This window comes from Colias eurytheme, chromosome 30 (genome assembly GCF_061535395.1).
Source record: "Colias eurytheme isolate Ceu_HAF_F1 chromosome 30, ilColEury1 Martin Lab GWU primary, whole genome shotgun sequence".
Lineage (NCBI taxonomy): Eukaryota > Metazoa > Arthropoda > Insecta > Lepidoptera > Pieridae > Colias > Colias eurytheme.
In genome coordinates this window covers 4733777-4754970 of record NC_143009.1, presented here as the reverse complement: position 1 = coordinate 4754970, position 21194 = coordinate 4733777, and the positions used below count along the sequence as shown (strand labels likewise).

General features: G+C 32.8%; 1 protein-coding gene across 1 annotated transcript in view; it reads right to left on the bottom strand.

The window, feature by feature from the left end:
• Positions 1–9315: 9315 nt before the first annotated feature.
• Positions 9316–21194, bottom strand: part of LOC149895814 (uncharacterized) — a 63749-nt gene continuing 51870 nt past the window's right edge. The window contains exons 15-23 of the mRNA XM_090118602.1: positions 21003–21085; positions 20510–20601; positions 19447–19531; positions 18850–18928; positions 17013–17831; positions 15924–16030; positions 14967–15048; positions 14145–14209; positions 9316–13606 (exon numbers count right to left, since the gene is read on the bottom strand). Coding sequence (XP_089974728.1) covers positions 12128–13606; positions 14145–14209; positions 14967–15048; positions 15924–16030; positions 17013–17831; positions 18850–18928; positions 19447–19531; positions 20510–20601; positions 21003–21085 — 2891 coding nt within the window. The 3' untranslated portion in view covers positions 9316–12127. The remainder of the gene's footprint in view (positions 13607–14144; positions 14210–14966; positions 15049–15923; positions 16031–17012; positions 17832–18849; positions 18929–19446; positions 19532–20509; positions 20602–21002; positions 21086–21194) is intronic.

The window sequence follows — 21194 nt, the reverse complement described above, 5'->3', positions numbered from 1 at the left end:
TAATTCTGATTGGTTGTAAGTATATGTCATATACTACACGCTTCTTGACTTATACGCCAGCTAGTGGCAAATATCATAATCAATTAAGATTATTTATTTTCAAATTTTCAAACGGATCAATTGTGAATAGCAAAGTGAATGAAAAATTCAACAGTTTTAAAAACATTATTTTAAATTGCAAAATTTTTTGAAAATCTCTAAATATACTTGTTTATTTATTACTTTTAAAATAAGTAAATTAAAAATAAAAATAAACATGTTGCGGATTATAATCAATCTATTTTAAATATTGCTGAAGACAAAGTAGTATTCATAGCAACAGATATGTATATAGGTTGTCATTCAGTTGAACAAGAAGCATATGTACGCCAACAATTTCATAAAATGTCAGTTATTGATACAGGAGGATCGCCTTATGAAATCATATTAGTTCTTAACAAATTTTACATTATTACAACCAATATTGATGTATCTGATGGCTTAGCCAACGGTTGTGTTGGAAAGTTAGTGTATATTGAACGTGATGACAGTGATAACATCATACGCTTATGGCTTGAGTTTCCTGGTAAGATAGGAGAGAAAATTAGGAAAAAAGCTGCCCATCATATTATTCAAACTCTAAACATTAGTAGAACAGCAGTCCCAATTTTATGAAGATCGTCATCTGTACCAATGAATAGAAATAAGACAATATTTGCAAAGAGAAATCACTTTCCATTAGTATCTGCTTGTGCGCTTACAATACATAAGTCTCAAGGTGGTACTTTTGATCAAATCGTTTATGAATACAATAAAAGTCACAGTCAGCAGCTGTTATATGTAGCATTATCACGAGTAACTGATATAAATGGATTGTTCATTGTCTCAAACACCGATGACAACAAATTTTATCATGGAAGAAAGCGTCCAGGGGGAATAGTTGATTTACAGTGTGAATTTGAAAGACTTTCAAATTCTCGCCTAATAACACAACAGGAAGAATTATATAACCTTGTAAATGAGAGTAACATTACACTATTTTCCTTCAACTGCCAAAGTTTACGTGCTCATGTTTCTGATCTGAATGATAAAGTATTAAACAGGTCCACATTGCTGTTATTTTCCGAAACTTGGATGAAAAATGACGAACAAATTCTTATTGAAAATTTTTATTGCGTTACCCAATACAAACGACCCAACTCAACTGCTGGTGGAGTAGCTGTATATCATTCATCTACAGATACACTGAACAATGTAACACCAATTCAAAATATTTCACCAACTATATTATCACAAATTTCCGATGAGGTTTCACAAATTGGTGACATCGCCTTGGTTCGATGTGTTAATACGAATGACCAACCTGTGATTATCGTTGTTATTTATATTTCTACAAATACTAGCCTGACAAATATCATAAAATTTATTCATCAGCAATTACTTCACTTCACAATTGAAGGTTCTCGACTTTTAAATAGTAATTATCATGAATTACCGATGATTCTAACTGCAGATTTTAATGTTAATTTTCGCTCTCTGGAATCTCAGCCATTAATTGATTTTTTAGAAGAAAAATTTGATTTATCTATGAATACTTCTCGACTTCATTCAACAACGCGTTTCGGTACAACGATAGATGCTGTATTTTCAAGAAAAGTAGCAAATTTAGAGAGTAAAATTTATGTTTCACATTATAGTTACCACAAACCTATAATTTCGTACGTAAGAAATTATGATGATATTCAATTACCTGTTTCGAATGAATAATATTAATATAACATTTAAATAATCTTTGTAAAGCACATGAATAATAAATATAATTAAATTATAATATAATATTTATTTATTTAAGTTAATATTTAATCATTTCAGTGATATACGTCGTCAACGCCAAAGAAGTTTTACTTCAATCGCGCGTAAAGGTTACACGCACACACTTTTTTTTTATTTAACCGGAACTTAAAATAAGACCCCCTACTAACTTAACGGGAGGAAGTGAATATTTCCCGCCCTTTTGTGAATTCCACGGTCACGTTCTGAAATTCGGAATAAAAAAAGACCATAGACAACAATCCTTTACAAATAGAGGAATGGCGATTCACTTCCGATGTACGGAATAATACCTTTTGTTAACATCACGTATAATATATTTATTATTTGGCCAATGCTTTGGCGGTAAACGAAGATCAAACTCAAACTCAAACTTAAACATTTATTTATTCAATTAGACTTCTTATAGAAGCACTTTTGAAACGTCATTACATATTTTAAAATTTACCACCGATTCAGAAAGCAGTATCTACGGAGAAGAACCGGCAAGAAACTCCATAGTTGCTCTTTTAAATCATGTCAGTTTTACAATTTTACAAAATACATACGAACATCATATATTATAATAACATGCCAAAGAACTGTCCTGTGGTTTTTACGCGACAACCCTCCATGGGTTTTTATCATCCATATATTCCTGAATACGCTCCTACGCTAGTAGTACCTACGCTCTCTGAACTAGTACATTTTTTATATATAAGTTTTAAATTTAGCACTACTAAACTCTTTAATATTATGAGGAATTCTATTGTAAAAGCGTATACCTTGACCCATAAATGAATTTTTAACTTTAGGTAGGTATATGATCGTCTAGATACGTGATGCATGCCGCCCGTACGTAAGTATGTAAGTATTTTTTATATTATACAAGTATTTTTATTATACCCGGCTTCGCCCGTGGTACATAATATATCTATAGCACTCAGGGATCACGTACCTACCTACTGTATATTCAACGATGAAATAATTTTTGAAATCGGTTCAGTAGTTTCCGAGATTAGCGCGTTCAAAGAAACTCTTCAGCCTGCGTACCTACCTAACCATATTAAATAATAAGTAATACATATTAAAATTATTAAAACATTAAGCACTGAATAATAAAAAAAATATTTCAGACCATATTTTTAACACACAGCACGATTCGATCCCGTAGCCCGTAGTAAGCTTTTTGCTGGTGATATGGATATAGATACCAAATGGCTGATAAACATTCATATATTACTAGCGGTCCGCCCCGGCTTCGCCCGTGGTACATATGAAAAATAGATGTTGGCCGATTCTCAGACTTACCCGATATGCACAGAAAATTTCATGAGAATCGGTCCACCCGTTTCGGAGGAGTATGCAGACTAACATTGTGACACGAGAATTTTATATATAAGATTATAATTTTAAATAAATATTAAAAACATAATTATAAAGACCCAGACAAACGTATAAAATCTTCCAATTTAAAACAATTAGGTACAAAAAGAAACATCATTAATTTTAATAATTTTTAGTAACTGGTCTAAAGTTAAAATCTACATATTACGCTATTCACTAATTGGCATACTATAATAGGTATATTATAATAAAAAATCTATGACATTTCAGTGTTTTGAAAATTAAAAAAAAAATTATCTGCTCATTAGCCCAAGTTTAAAAAAAATCTAAACGGAAATGGCGGGCTGTCATTTGACAAAAACTACTATTATATCGGCCACAATAAAGCTAAATAGATTTGAGTAAGGTTTGCGTCAAGCCGGAATTCATCTAAATTCTAAACAGCTTATTCCGGGACACAAATGGGACAAAATAAGAAATTAGTTACATCCGTTTAGGTTATTTGTCAAAATTTGGCGGGACGGGTGCCCGCGCAAAAACGAGTCAGGGGTTGTCAACTGTTTCGTAGATTTTACTTTTAACTCTCTTTAAAAGTAAAATAGAGTCGTCGTCGACGTATTAGAATAGAATAATCGTCGAGTATGTAATTTTACCAATAAATATAGTTTACAAGTATGTAATTTACTATCTGTGCTCCGCGGTTTTACCCGCAGTGCTCCGCTCCTATTGGTTGGATAAATGGGCTTTCTGACACCGAAATAATTTTTCAAATCGGACCAGAAGTTCCCAAGATTAGCGCGTTCAAACAAATAAACTCTTCAGCTTTATAATAATTTTAGTATATAGATTAAGATTTAGACAAAGCGAGCGAAGCCGCGGGCTAAAAGTTAGAAAGAGAAAAGAAATTAAGATGTCATCATTTTAATTTACTATTCAATTTAAATAAAATGTAAAATTCCCTTTTAACATATTATCCCTAACCAAAAATTTGTCAAAAATTAAAAAATAACTACATTTCATCTACTTACTTTCAAAGGAGAATGACCACGGGTGGTAGGTATCGGTAAAATTTTAGTTGTGCCACGTATACGTGATATTGTTATATAATTCGTATTTGTATTTATAATGATCATATGTATCACTAATAAGTCTTAATTATACCGGATAAATTGAAATAATAGTAAAAGTTTGTGTTTTGAAACATGTATGACCACGTATGGAATCGGTAAAATACTAGTTGTGTCACATGTTCGTGATATTGTTAATTCCTATTTGTATTTATACTGATCATATTTATCACTATTAAGTCGTAATTATACCGAATAAATAGAAATAAAAGTAAAAGTTTTTGTTTTGACACATATATCTATCTCTCTTGCAAGTGTCCTGCGTCATCTGTCATTGTGTTCGACGCATTGTTCGATGTTATTTATTTTGAAATAATGTTTATTACGATTTACTTTTCACATTTGTCTTGTAAATTAAAATATTACCTATGTAATAAATGTAAAACTTAACGTTCATCGTTAGTTTAAACTCGATAAAGTATTTTTTTAAAGTGTTGAATAACACTATTGTTTTATTTTTATCGTCGCGAACTGCGGCTTATTTACATAAAAACTTTAATCGTTTCTAAAAGTACTAACATCAAGCTTTAAATTGAGCTACTTATATATTTCATCTTGACACAATAAGTTTGATTGCGATACCAAGTGCCATAGTAACTTGGGCAATCTCCTTTCAAAAAGGTTTCTTATATCTGCCTTTTTAGGGTTCCGTAGCCAAAATGGCAAAAACGGAACCCTTATAGTTTCGTCATGTCCGTCTGTCCGTCTGTCCGTCTGTCCGTCTGTCACAGCCGATTTACTCGGAAACTATAAGTACTACAGTGATGAAATTTGATGGGAATATGTGTTGTATGAACCGCTACAAAAATATGACACTAAATAGTAAAAAAAAGAATTGGGGGTGGGGCCCCCCATACATGTAACTGAGGGATGAAATTTTTTTTTTCGATGTACATACCCGTGTGGGGTATCAATGGAAAGGTCTTTTAAAATGATATAAAGTTTTCTAAAAAACATTTTTCTTAAAGTGAACGGTTTTTGAGATATCAGCTCTCAAAGTCGTAAAAAGTATGTCCCCCCCCCTCTATTTTTATAACTACGGGGTATAAAATTCTAAAAAAAATAGAGGTGATGCATGCTAATTAACTCTTTCAACGATTTTTGGTTTGATCAAAGTATCTCTTATAGTTTTTGAGATAGGTTGATTTAACTGTAATTTATTATATTTGCTGCTACGGAACCCTTTGTGCGCGAGCCCGACTCGCACTTGGCCGATTTTATTTATTCTTCCTTTGTCATGCACGTGGCGGGCACGTATTTTAAAAGACATCTATCATCTTGGGCTAATCTTTCCTTTTTTTGTTAGTTTTTTTTAATCCAACTTATTACGTGCCAAAGTAACGTAATGATTGATAAAATAATTTTCAATTTTTTACGAGAATCTTTTTCCTATTTACACTAGCTAGGTGTAGTTACGCAAGCTGATAAAAGTTTTATTATCCCAAAACGGCTGAAACGATTTCGAGGAAATTTCCTGCTAGATAGCTCGTACTATACTCAGGTACTTACCTAACATATGAGTCTGACTACTTTCATTTTGAAATGAAAAAGCATATTTGTATTCATAATTACAAAATGCGCAATTTCACCCGAAAAATGTAGCCGATGTTTTATCCTTTATTCTCAACTATTTGCAATTTCATTAAAATCGGTGCTGTAGTTTAAAAAGCGTAACAGACATACAAACTGTTTAAATATTAGGTAGTAAGGATACTAACCATATACTAACAATAGGCTTCATAAAAAAAATACGGTCACAAAGGAATAATAATTATTAAACTTTAACTTTAACCTTAACCTCAACCAACTACATATTATATATCATTAACGTTAACATTAACCTTAACTGTAACTTTCTATTAGTGAACTCTGTTTTAAATCGGTTAAGTAATTTATTTATTTATTCATAAAACAATAACAATTTATACTTTGACTATACTAAATTAGCTGGGCCCGCGACTATGTCTTGTCGTTCTTTTCTTTTCCTAAGCATTGAAGAAAATAAAATCATGAAATAAAAACTATATGAATGCTGTTGCATTCATATTTTGGGAGGATGGATCATGGACGTACTACATAAGTATGTAAGTTTGTAAGTATTTACGAAAAAAGTTCAAGACGGAATTTAATGACACTAAATATAAGTAAGTACTTACTTATAGGTAAGTATGTTATACAAACAAAAATACTTTATTGTGCACCAAAATTGTTTAACTTAGACGTAGAAGAAAATACCTAAATAAAAAATTAAAAAAAAGTTGAGCACAACAGGCGGTCTTATCGCCTTATATTTCAGAATAACATAATATGTGCTAAAGAAATACATTATAAGCTTAAGTATGACTTGACCGTGCGTGAAACTGCACAGCACAGCTATAGCTGTAGAAGTGTAGACGATATACCTAACTCTAAATTTGTTTTTAAGAAAGCCAAATCATTATCATGATGTATTGTATTTTCCCTTGTGTTACTAGATATCTTATATATAAAATTCTCGTGTCACAATGTTAGTCTGCATACTCCTCCGAAACGGGTGGACCGATTCTCATGAAATTTTCTGTGCATATCGGGTAAGTCTGAGAATCGGCCAACATCTATTTTTCATATGTACCACGGGCGAAGCTGGGGCGGACCGCTAGTATTGATATATTATTATTATTAGTTCCCGCATCAATAAAATTTTACAACATAGGTTGTCATGTAAAATAACTTTTTCCCTGATCGTTGAACCGTAAAAAATATTATTATTTATACTTACCTATAATATAATATAAAGGTGCTTCGGGAAAATGAAACAAATTAATAAAATAAAAACTCTTTAATACTTCCCATATATCGATAAAACATATACCTATTAGTTACAAGTTTTTTTTAGGTATTTTATACGAATACAAAAGGTTGCGTCTCACTTTCAGCTATTTCTCTCCAAAACTCTTGAGTATCAGACGGCGCAGGTTTTCAGTCGGTACATAAATAATTATATTAAAATAATTTTGTGTGTGTGTGTGTGTGTGGTGTGCACTGTCTAAATTCCATAAGGCAGCATATCCAATCTTTAATCTAATTCATTGAATATGAATATTTGAAATGAAACTTGAATCCACAAAAAATAATTAAATTCGATTCACCTGTTTGGGAGTTCGGTGACAAACATACGCACTGAGAAAATATATTAAAAGTCATTCAGAATATAGAGCAAACAAATATATCTATATGTTGAACAAAATAAAGGTTGTCTTGCATGTCCTATATAAATCATTTAATCATGTGATGATCTTCAGCACTGTTGTGTATGAACCAAGACTTCTGACTAATCTTCGACAGTGTATAGACGAAGTCGGGGTGCACCGCTAGTTATCCCATAACGAGATAAAAATAATTAAAAGAGAGCATTAATATAGTTCAAAGAAACTGAAAAAAACACGATTAACTGAAATTATTGTATTGTCACCGATCCTTGATAAGCGTACAAAGTTTGAATTAAAAGTGGGTCAAAATCGAGTCTAAAGGAGTCGGTTACAAACATACAGGTGAAGCTAATAAATAAAAAAAGCGTGTTAAAAAGGGTTTAAGCACAACAAAAATGGTAATCAGTTAATTATCATATATAATTATTGTACAACGGACATCCTTAGAGGAAGGATGTGGTAATAAAAAGTACTTGGTCTTCATTTCCTTTATCCAAAGTTTTATGTTCAATGTGCGGTTGTATTGAAGCTAAAACAGTCATAGCCCGTAGCCGCTTGCTCCGGTTTCACCTGAGATGACTAATAAATACCGGCCGAATTGATAACCTCCTCCTTTTTTTGAAGTCGGTTAAAAACAATGTTACTTATGTGGTTGATTTTAGTGTAAAAAGTGTTCGTTCAATAAACATTTATTAACTAACTAGCTTAACGCCCGCGGCTTTGCCCACTTTGTCTAAAACCTAATAAATTATATACTAAAACATACGTCGTATAATTATTATTATTAGTCTGTGCTAAAACCTTCCTCTTGGATCACTCTATCTATTAAAATAAACCGCATCAAAATCCGTTGCGTAGTTTTAAAGATTAAAGCATACAAAGGGACATAGGGACAGAGAAAGCGACTTTGTTTTATACTAGGTAACTATGTAGTAATGGTAAAATAATTTTTCAAAATTGAATAGAATAGAATAGAATAGAATTCATTTATTCGTGGTAAAACAAGAAATACATACAAAACAAAAAAAAAATAATACAGATAAAAAATAAAAAATAATAATAATAATAATTGGGCGAGTGTTTAAGTTACTTCATTGTGGTGAGTTACATTTCAAGAAAGTTAAATATTTGCAGTCTGTCGTCTGTCGTCATGTCTTCGTTATTACAACCACAAGTACCTATCTTAACAACAAAAATAAACCGACTTAAAAATTCTGTCTGTCTGTGTAATTTACACAGATACAGTCTTTCTTGTGAATGCTCTATATTTATTTTACTAAAAAACCGCTAAACCGATTTTAATGAAACTTGCATTGATCATTTCAATCGGACTTATAATTTATGAATTATTTGTGGATAATCTACAATCATACACTGGCATAGGTACATGTTAAGAAGTTGTGTTGTATAATATACAAAAATTGCACTAATAAATAATTGTTACAATACTATACATGTGTCCCTCCGTCGCGTCGCGTCGTTGTATTTATTTATTTTACTACTCTACGTAAAATTTTCATTACTTTTTTAATGCTTTGCTAAAATATAATTCAGCCTGATTTTTGTCGTTTGTGCGTACTTACATTCTGTGACTTTTAAGTGATCTTTCAAATGAAATTAAGTAGAACTACTAAACGCCTATGGATTGAGGGCTAATAATACCTACTTTTATAGATATCCAGACAATATCTTAATCATAGTAAATACTAAACCAATCTTGATGAAATTTTGGAGTTTTATGTATATACCTACATACGATTACTATTTTACGATAAAATAAAGTTCTTTATACTTAACCGATTTGGATAAAATTTACTTACTGTGTATGATAAGATAGGTGAATGAAAGTAAATAAAACAAACAAAAACATTAGAATTGGAATTTATTAAAATATTATTTACAATTATTATAACGAACTAACTATACTTATGGCAATAAACTTAACATATTTGTTAAATGGCGGACTCTAAATATAACCCACTGTTCCTTTAATTCCACAAAATACAAAAAAAATATACAATTAACAGGCTTATAAACAAACACAAATAAATATTTTTAAAGTGAAACTTTTATTACATCGTCTCAAACTTTTTGGTCTGTGTAGCGCATGTCGCGTGCCGTAGGTATACCTACTCGGCACGCGACATGCGCTACACAAAGCAGTGTTCGGAACCATTCGAACAGTTTCACTTTTACCGTGGTTTCATAAAACCACACAACGTTTTTTTTTATTACAATGAAATAATAGTAAGTATATAAATAAACCAAATAAATTATCCAAACATTATATACAGGGTGTCCCACTGTTGGTATACTAAGCTCAAAGGAGGTTATAGTTTTGCATACGCTGAGTACGTAAAAAATAATTAAAAAATTCCAGATTCATTTTTTTTTCAAATAGATGAATTTTTAAAACTCTATTTGTACACCCATAACAAGCGAGCCGCCCAACTTTGCCACCAGCACGTGAGCTATCGTTTAAGATTATGTTTTCATAGATAAAATGCTCATATAAGAGAAGCGGTATATGACGGCTGCGCGAAGCTCGAGAAGAAAACATGGATTTTCAGGAAAAATTTAGCAAAAAATTTTGGACGTAATTTTTTTTTTAAGTATTTTTTACGTGATCAGTGTATGCAAAACTACAAGTTCCTTCGCGCTTAGTATACCAATAGCGGGACACCCTGTATAGCTACTATAGACTCAAGTCAAAACTTGTACTTTAAAAACAACATACATTTAAACATTTTATAAATACATACAAAAAACACAGACATGACATTTTTTTTCAGAACAAATTATATTTATTTATTATATTATATAAATATATACCATTTTATCAAGAAACAGTGAGTAGAAAACATTTTTAGGTTCACGTACCAGCCGTGACAATATTTCCCGCCAAAAAACAACGCAACATCTTCACAAAAAAATAAATTCGGTTTCGAAAAAAAAACAAACACAATTTTGACAGGAAAATGTTGCGCGCTTAAAAATTAATATTTACACGTGGAAAGTACATAATTGGAATAAATAAAATCTATATAACAACATAATATACAGATATAACAAGGAAATAATATTTTACAATTCATTATAATTGTTTTTTATTTACAACGTTTGATATTCGAAGTATGGGGACTAAATACATTGTTCTTAACAGAAATATGTATTTCTTAACGTTTAAAAAAGTTACAATCCCGCCAATCGTTTCGAAAAAAAATTGGGCGAAAGAAATAAAATTAAATTGACTACATTATTAACATAAATTTGAAAATAATTTATGAAAAATTGTGTTTAATATAAGTAATAATGCATGATCAATTCACACGACCAATATTTTCGCTATTTTTGGTTACTTAGAATACATATATGTATTATGAAGAATTTCTATCAGATTTCCGTCTATATTACAATTTATTCAAATCCAAAAAAGTTTTAACGTAGTAGCTACGTTAAATAAAAATATGATTCGTGTGTTCATATAATATACAAATAAATTAAATATGCTATGTATTTAGTCCCATAATACATAAAAATAAAAAGGAATGGACAAAAAATTTGTGAAATGCGACAATATCGCATTTGAATTGCTTACGACACGACATATCGTATCGTAACGTTAAAGGGAAGTTTTAAATTCTGTTTATTTTTGAAGTGAATCTTCTTTAGGCGCGTTGAGAGTAAAATTTCAAGGTCGCGTCGAGGCAATACCGTCACGTGATGGAAAGCCGACGATTTAGGTATCTTTGAATCAAAGAAGTTTCACTTCTTACACGTGTGCTCGGCGCACACGCTCTTTTTTGTTTATTTGGCTAAAAATATGTATAAGACACTGTTTATCTGTCCGTTTGTGTGTAGGCATATAGAAAATCTACAGAATTGTTGGTTCGACAGGACGGTATTTTTTGGAAAATGAAAAACAGTTTTTAGTTAATATCGTGGACGGAACCCGTTTTTAAACGTGTCAAAGTAACTTTTTTTATTGCACACAGATAACAAATGAAAAAGAATCGAAAGAAAAATAATAATAACATTTTTAATGTCATTTGTGATACATTTTAATTATATTATTTTAGCTTAGTAATATTCGAATTATGTTCTAACCAACAAATATTCGTATTTTTAGCGAAAGCCTGCGCTATTTAAAATGAAATAACTTTTAATTCTATATTATACGAGAAAATTTATGAAAATTGAGTTTTTATTGCTAATTTAATACATACATAATTATATTTACGTGTTGCGTTTATTCCAATTATATTACAATTGCATCTATCCCATATCTTATATTTTAACAATTCAAAATCGCTTGAAACTCTATATTTGAGTTTGAGTTTGAGTTCAAAGGAGTTCAAGTACGAACATTATTCTGTTACAAAGATCAAAAGCGTCTCAAAGTCTACTTAAATTTTTGAGTTTTGAGTTTGCGTTCAAGTATGAACATCAATCTATGTTTCGATCATTCAAAAGCGCTTCTCAGTTTAATATAAATATTTGAGTTCAAGTATGAACATCATTCTTTATTTCGATTCATTAAGATTTGAGTTTGAGTTTAAGTTTGAGTTCAAGAACGAACATTCTATATTTCGATTCATCACTTTAACATTTTAAATATTTGAGTTTGAGCGTAACTTTGAGTGTGACTTAAAACCGGGTTCCGTCCGCCCTCACATTTCAAACCGTCAAACTAGTAATCAATTGTTGACACAGCTTCCCATACTCCCTTTGATCTCCCGAGATCCTCCTCATCTTTAACCCTTTCATCTCTTTCGCTTTATCCTCACAGACCATCAACTCAATTTGAATCCCCCCAGAGTACTCTAAATTGAGAAACCCGCTCAATTCCTCGTCACTATTTTTAGCTGACTCAACAAAAATGTTCTGAGGCGGTACTCTTGTATTTATCGTTTCCATGAGCAACTCAACTATTCGTTGAGAATCCAATTGTGAGCACACTGTTGATAACGCGACTTCGTAATATTCCTGAACGCACGATATCTGCTGTGGGTTGAGTAAAATCGGTATTTTCTGCTCTGCCGGTCTACAGATCTCCGTCAATCGTAGATCCATTGTAGATCTTTGTATTTGATCTATAGCTGGTTCTTCCCCCTCTCTAGGCATGTACACATCTTCATAATATTCCTTGACTTCTCCTAAAACGCCTTGCGCGGAAAAACTTGATCTTGGCGTTTCGCCTTTTTCCGAAAAACTGCCTCTACCGAAATCGCTTTTTTCCGAAAACGAGGACCTTCCAAAATCACCGCGTTCCGAAAAACTTCCTCTATCCGAAAAGGAAAATGACTCTCTGTGTTCTGAAAAACTGCCTCTGTTTTCGCTGAAACCCGAACTAATACTGACTATATTCGAATAAATAGATTGTATGTTATGTTCGCAGTTCGGGGAAACATTCGCCGAATCGTTGCTTAAAGAATCATCGCTAAAACCTAGCGATTTATCACTTCCCCGCCTTGGTCTGTCCAGGTATTTGCTAGTTTCATCAATACTTTCTTTGGGCGACTGCATTTCTGTGTCCTTTTCGATTTCTATTTCCGTTTCTTGACTGACTTTCCTCCCAATTCCCTTGGTTATGGACGGCCGATCGTCTATTTCTGACGGTTCAGAAATAACGAATTGCGGTAATGGATATTTCGCGTTTTCCAAACTATCCACACTGTCTTCAGACGATGAGGCCACGAGGGTAATTTCTGACCCTAGACAGTCCGTCAAACTGATTTGGGGGTTATTTGTAAAGGGGTAGTTTTGAAACTTGTCTGTACTATTCCCGTTGGAGATTTCCTCTTGAATCATATCTAGGGGGGATCCAGGGTTCGAAATAGGGGAGTTATTTAGCGATCTATGTGTGACCATGTGTATTTGGGGGTGGACCATTGGATGCAGTTGGGGGTAACTGGTTTCCATATCGACATTGCTGCGAAGGTCTAGCGGCGTGGAACTGGGTTGTGGAGTGCCCCTGGTGATGGATCCTGTGTGGAGGTAGCTCAGACCTTCGGTGATCTGATGAAGAGGGGACCCTGGGCTTGCTGGAGAGGCTCTGCCGAAGCTCCCGTATGAATGGATGGACTTTAGGACGTCCGGTTGTATGTGCGCTGTGTACAGGGTGTTCAGGTTCAGCCCCAGTTTGAGCGCTAGGTCCTGGGAATTAAAATAGTTTTGGTAAATACGTGTATACCTATATATAATTATCAAATATTATATGTGTATAAAAAGAAAATAAACTGTGCAATAAAAGTTACCAAAATAACTTGTAAAGTAAATAATCGAAAAAAGATCGAGCTAAGTTATAATAATAACTTAAACTAAAAAGTTGACACACTTTGGAAGAACTTTCTTTAGCAAAAAAAATGCCTGTACGCTTTGTAGCTTATGAAAACATACAATATAAGAAAAAAGATGGCAAGATTTTATTAATCTATATTATCATGTAATAAGTACACATCATTATCTTCTTATGATAATAATACCCTGTACACACTTTTCTTTTTATTTTCGTTTTTACAAAATTAATATATCGCCTATAAAATAATAAATAAATATTTCAGGACAATTTTCACACACGGCACGATCTGATCCCATACTAAGCTTTCGCTTGTGTTATGGAAACCAGATGGCTGATACACATCTATTTCTCTATATTTTTATAAAAAAAATATAAATAAAACAAAATAATCACCCGGTCTCTCGTGTTATCACCAGACAGGTCGAGCGGTGGCGAAGCTCCAGCGTGTATTGGTGATCCTGCAAGAAACATTATTTGTTTATATGTATGTATTTAGTGTTTTAAGAGATGAGAAACGAAGCAAACACTGGATAATCGAAAAATTAATTGCATATTATTACTTGTATTTATCGTAAAAATAGGATTCACAAGTAAGGGCTGACTTTTCAATCCTTGGTTAAAATTTAATCGTCGAATAATGTATAAAACTACCATTTTAAAAACGTATTCTAATTGCCCGTATTTGACAGTTTACGTGACATTTTAATATTATCGTGTAATACTTTATTGGACGGATAAGTTTTAACCAAGCATTGAAAAATCGGCCCTTAGAACAAAATAAAGCTATCAATAGATTGAATATTGTATGCAGGAATATTTTTTTTCGCAAATTCTTACAAAAAACTTAATTACAATAATACTAAAAATATTTCTAAAATAAGTATACTTGATAATTTTTTTCTGTGAAAATACACAAGTTAAATATAAGTTGCTGTTATCAGTATTTTTTTCACTTTTTTTGTATGTAGTTTCATATTTTATCGAAATTAAAACATTCATTACTACTTACTTATTAATAACTAGCTTACCGCCCGCGGCTTCGCCCGCTTTGTCTAAAACCTAATAAATTATATACTAAAACCTTTCTCTTGAATCACTCTATCTATTAAAAAACCGCATCAATATCCGTTGCTTAGTTTTAAAGATTTAAGCATACAAAGGGACATAGGGACAGAGAAAGCGACTTTGTTTTATACTATGTAGTGATTTACTTACCAGGTAAAGACGCAGGCGCATGCAACCGCGGTTCTAAGGGCGAAGCGCTAGCGCTCTGCCCCGATCTTCGTTCTAAGCCACGCTGTGGAAAAAAAAATTTTTTATGAGTGCTCTAGTAACTATATTTCACAAAAAAATCACAATATTGTTTTGTATTTTTCTTATGTGAAATTGTTTTATCATGTCAATTGTAAAAAATACTTGAATAAAAGTTATCAACCATTTTATGTCTTTTATTTTAAAAATTTATTTATTCAATTAGACTTCTTTGAGGAGCACTTTTGAATCGTCATTACATATTTTTAACATTTACCACCGATTCGGAAAGCAGTATCTATGGAGAAGAACCGGCAAGAAACTCCATAGTTGCTCTATTAAATCATAGTAACTATTTTCTCTGTACACTTTTGCTTTAACTTACATTTGCATCTACTTTTAACGTCACACACAATTTATGAATATTTCAAAACATAGCCAGAACAAAATATCCGACTTCAAAAGATATTTTTTTTATGCTTCACATTTTTTTGTCATTTTTTTCAACAATCTATCCGTACCTGATTCTGCACCTGCATTACCTTACCACATTTCCTCAAAAAAAAAAAAAACACATTTTTTATCTTTGTCTATTTTTCGTATATTTTTCATCAATCTATACGCATACACAATGCAAATGCTGTTAAGTACTTAAATTTCAAAAAATCTTCATTTTTTTTAATGTTTTCCATATTATTGTAAAACAAAGACGGGTTGCACTCCGGGAGTGCCGGCAGAAGTGAAAACTTGATTATTAACGTTCAGCATGTTTGATATTTTGGAATGGTATCCGTCTTACGCTTTTTCGATCAGGTCACGTGTCCTGACGCGAGTTTAAGATTTTATACCCATTACAGAAAAAGTGCTCAACGCCGCTAAAGAAGTTTTCACTTCAAAATTTCTATTGATCCCCATACACACCTGCAATTGCTGGTACTCGAGTCTCGCGGACGCTATATCGTGCGTCTGTCTTGGGGGCGAGCATTCCGCTCGACGCACGGGTGAATAGCGTTCCGGGTGTTCGCGAGCTGTGTATGGACATACATACATGTTGTAGAATGAATTGGTGAAATATGTATAAGAAAATAATCTTAGCTGAGAAAAACAATTTTAACTATTTTTATCAATATAAAAAAAGTGTTACAAAAGTATATTTTTTTATTTTATTCATTTGATACACCAATATGAATTAAAACTATTGATAAGAAAAAGTGTCTAAATAACTTAAAATGTCTTTTCATAGACATAGACTTTTCATAGCCTAGATTAGAAAAAATAAATATTATTGATAGACATTTATACAGTAGCGGGGATCGAACCCACACACTCTGATGCTATAGGCAGAAATATTAAAAAATAAAATGTTACTTCAAAAGAATGCCAATGTTCTATTAATCAAGCTATTATTACAACTATAATATCATAGGTTTGATACCCGAAGCAGACAAGAAATTTATTTTCACCTAAAATATCACTATAAAACCAGAATTTTCGAGTAGCACATAAATTACTGTACCATTCCCCATAAATTATGCTATAATACAAGACACACACACATATACAAACAAAAACACACACAAGCAAATACAGTGCGACTAACTACTTTGCAAAAAAAAAAAATAGTGAACACCCAAAAAATTGCAAAAATCGTGACCTACCTTACTTTTAGTCACTTTAAAAATTATTACCAACCTTATACATGTTTAATACATTTTTTAACCAGACAACCATTGAGTAATAACCCTACAAAAACAAGATTTAAAAGACCTTTTCAATTTTAACAATTACGATATTTTTTACGATTATACTTCAAAAAATCGACATCAAAACCCCGCACACTATATTTTTTACCATATACAACATATATGTATAACCAACCATCCACCAACCACCTTTATATTTTAACCATATAACCAAACCATCAAAAACATACTTATCCGCCTTTTTTAAAACTACCCTCCACCTTTTAAAAACTACCCTCCACCTTGCAAAAAAAAGACAAAAAATTACCCATTTCTTGTACTGTAGCCAATGTTTGTAGTTTCGCTCTCGGCCCAGAATATTTCCTATGCCTTGTATATTGTGAGGTTATAGCCGTTCCCGATGTTATAGACCCACTCGGTATCGTATTCCCACTAGAGAGCGTGGGCACGGGTGTCCCACTGGTTATCGATCCCATATTCCCACTCATTGATCCCATATTGCCGGTAGATAGTGTTGGTACTGGTGTACCACTTCTTATCGATCCCATAGTTCCACTTATGGGTCCCATATTGCCACTTATGGGTCCCATAGTTCCACTTATGGGTCCCATATTGCCACTTATCGATCCCATATTATTAGACAGCGTGGGTACTGGAGTCCCACTAGTTATCGATCCCATAGTCCCACTAGATAGTGTTGGTACTGGAGTCCCACTCGTTATCGATCCCATAGTCCCACCAATCGATCCCATATTACTCGCCAACACTGGAGTCCCACTTGTTATTGAACCCATATTCGTAAAACCGAAATTCGGGAATATATCCATATTAATCGGCGTCCCTGACACTATAGACCCGGGGTTCGGAGGGTTTACCGGGGTCAGGGGGTTGATAGGGGTCCCCGAAGTTATCGATCCCATCACACTGCCTTGTGGTATCGTTTCTAACACGGGCTTCATTGATATGGGATAGTTGGGGGTTCCCGCGGTTATCGACCCCTGATTCGGGGGTTGTGGGGGGTTCGTGTGGGGGGGGCTGGAGTAACCAGCATTGTACTGTATAGACGGCGGCATGTAGTTTCGTTTCATACGCGCTTCGACTTCCATGACTAGTTCAGGGCTTATTACTAAGTGGCGAAAAGGCAAAAAAAATAATCAAAATTAAAACATGGAATGCAACATGCTAAAAAGGGTGAATTGTGATTTTTTTTTGAAAATTAAAACACGTAAGTGTATCTAAAAAATTCGATTCAAGAATTAAAAAATCATTTTAGAGAAGAAATTATTATTTTAAAACTGTTTTGGAACTGAAACAATCGTTGTTTTCGTTAGTTATCTTTAAAAATATCACAAATCACACTTCAAAATAAAAAAGAATAAAACACACCAAGCACATTTATATAAAATGCAGTTTTTTTATTGATATACTTACAAAAAGTAACATTTCAAATAATTAGCATACACTCAATGGTCACACACTTATTTCAATATGAAACGTCTTTTAAAATAACATTTGTAAATTGAAAAAAAAAAAAACTGCATTTTTTATTCAAATTATATTTGTGACGATAAAAAGTTACGTTACAAATATATTATAAAAATAATCAAAACGACACACAACTAATTTTCTTAATATATGTAGCAATTATTTTAAACAATCTAAATCAACTTTCTATTAAGAAAAATCGATCAGTGAAACACATCGTCTATTTGGTCATAGAACTTATTTAGAAGAAAGTCTTTGCATATTTGTATCGTAATATTATATTTATTAATTGCTACATCTATATATATAAAACAACTAACTAACACACATATAGAAAACCAAACAATTTCAACGCACTTGTATTCTTCACTACTAATTTTTTAATACTAATATCATTAATTCTCAAAATTAAACTTATTTAAAATGATAAGCCTTAAAAACCACACAAAAAGCTATACTATTCAATAACGTTTTTAAAATTTCTGTAGTAAACTATTAAAAAAACTACACTCCAAACAAAATTTTAAAATCAAGTGCGTCAAATTGCAAAAATTTCAAAATCAAGTGCGTCAAATTTCAAAAATTTCAAAATCAAGTGCGTCAAATTTACACTACAACTACACTACACTAACACTACTTTACTACAAGTCACTACTTACCGGGCGGCCGTTCTGTGACTGTCAATAAACCGGTCCTCCTTACTCTTATGTTCGCTGACGACGATGGTGATGTACTTGCCTAAAAATATAGTATAGTACAATATAGGAAATTATGATAAAAACATATAAATATATATATTTAATATATATAATATAATATATTATATTGTACTAAAGCTCCGCCCCGGCTTCGCCCGTGGTACCTACATGTTTAAACTATCCTATCTCTCAAGTTGGATCGAACTGCACATGGTGTGCGAATTTTATTATAATCGGTTAAGTGGTTTAGGAGTCCATTGAGGACAATCATTGTGACACGAGATTTATCTATATAATATGTATATAAAAAAAACTCAAAGGTGACTGATATAGCGATCTATCAACGCACAGCCCAAACCACTGGACGTATCGGGCTGAAATTTGGCATGCAGGTAGATGTTAGGACGTAGGCATCCGCTAAGAAAGGATTTTGATCAATTCTACGGTCTACCCCCAAGGGGATAAAATAGGGGATGAAAATTTGTATCATGTTTATTTATCTTTACCACGCAGGCAAAGCTGCCGGCAACAGCTCGTATATATTAAGATTAGACTCACCATAGTTGTGGAAGCGCATACAGTAGCCGCGTCTTCCGGCGTTGCCATCGTGTGTCGTTTACTGCTTCCGCGATTTAACATGTACCTTTAAAATGTTATTTATTAATATTTAGAAGGTATGAATAGTTTTTTTATCGTTTAATCCATCAGTCCTCGGAATCACAGACACAATAGAAAATCTATTGTGTCGCGCCCCGATCGGGCCTTACGGTGGTCAATGGGTTAATAATTATGTTTTTGAAGTGAAACTTCTTTATCAGGGTTGGAAATAAATTTAGTGTAACATTTTAAGCTATTGCATAGCTTCTATCGTGGGCCTTGAGCGCGGGGACCGAATCGAGAAATTCCATAACGAAAAACCTCACGCTCCCCACGGGGACGGGCGCGGAGGTGTGGCTTGAAGGCATAGCATGCAATAGCTTTACCGCGGCAGGCCCCGAGTGACACACGTCTTTTTAAAGAAAATATATTTATTCTAGTCCATCAAAAAAATGTTAATATTCATCATATTTCGAAGACCGTGGACGGACTCGATACATAATTGGACGAAATCGGCTCGATAAAAAATAATTGCAAAGATTGGTCTTAAAATCATCATTAAACGATTCTATGTGTTTATTTTTTTGACATACGGATCTGCAATTTAAAACACGAAGTCAACATATTCATATCTGAACCTCTAACGAGTCATATTTCGCATATGACCCACACTTTACCTTAAATCACACATTTTCTTATTATTTTGTCACTGTCTAATTGTATGGGATAAGATACCTATAGAATACGATAACTAGACAAACTTTAAATGGGACCAACCAAACGGCACTAGCTTTCAAATAAAAGAATTATCAAAATCGATTTACCCAGTCTAAAGTTGTGAAGTAACAAACCCAAAAATAATAGTCGAATTGAGAACCTACTTTTTTTGATGTCGGTTGTCGGATTGTCGGTGAAGGGAGAAATTATGAAAATGTTTCGGTAATTAATATTCTTTTCATAATTTTTCCCAAGATCCAAAACTAGAACACAAGTTATTTAATTTCTTCAATTATTTAATACAAACCTGCACAAATTACTATTATACTGTGATTCGGATGTCTGTTCCTCTGTACGTTCCGAATCGTCGGTCCGGTTCGTCGTACCGCTGTCTGACACCTGAAATGTAAAGTCAAAGTTAAGTCCAAAGTGAAAGTGAAACTATTAAAATTATTAAGATAACAAAGTGTTAAATGCAAACGTTAATGCAAATTATTGTGTGTTTAAACTTAAAAAAATGGTAAAAGCTAAGACAATAATATGCAGTTATTTATCATTTATATTTATAAACACATTTTCTTCGGATTTTACACCATAAGTATTTCATTCATTAATTATAGACATGATGTGAATGTGAGCACGTAAATTTACAAAAAGAGCAAAAGTTATTTTCCATACTCAACCCCCAACATATCCCCACTCAACCAGCCTATTTCCCCAACCAACCCCGCTAACCCCTTTTCCCCAACCAACCCCGCTAACCCCTTTTCCCCATTCAACCCGGAACCCCGTATACTTACGTGATGTGAATGTGAGCACGCGGGCGAGTGTGTCCGACCCACGTGCGCTCCGCCGTCTGACGCGCGACGTCCGAATGAAGACGCTGTAATAAATATTATTATAAATTAATGAAAGACAAGTTTAAAATTAGTAATAATTTATTTGGTGTCAATTAAAGTGCAGTTTAAAAGTTACATATAAAATGAGTACAG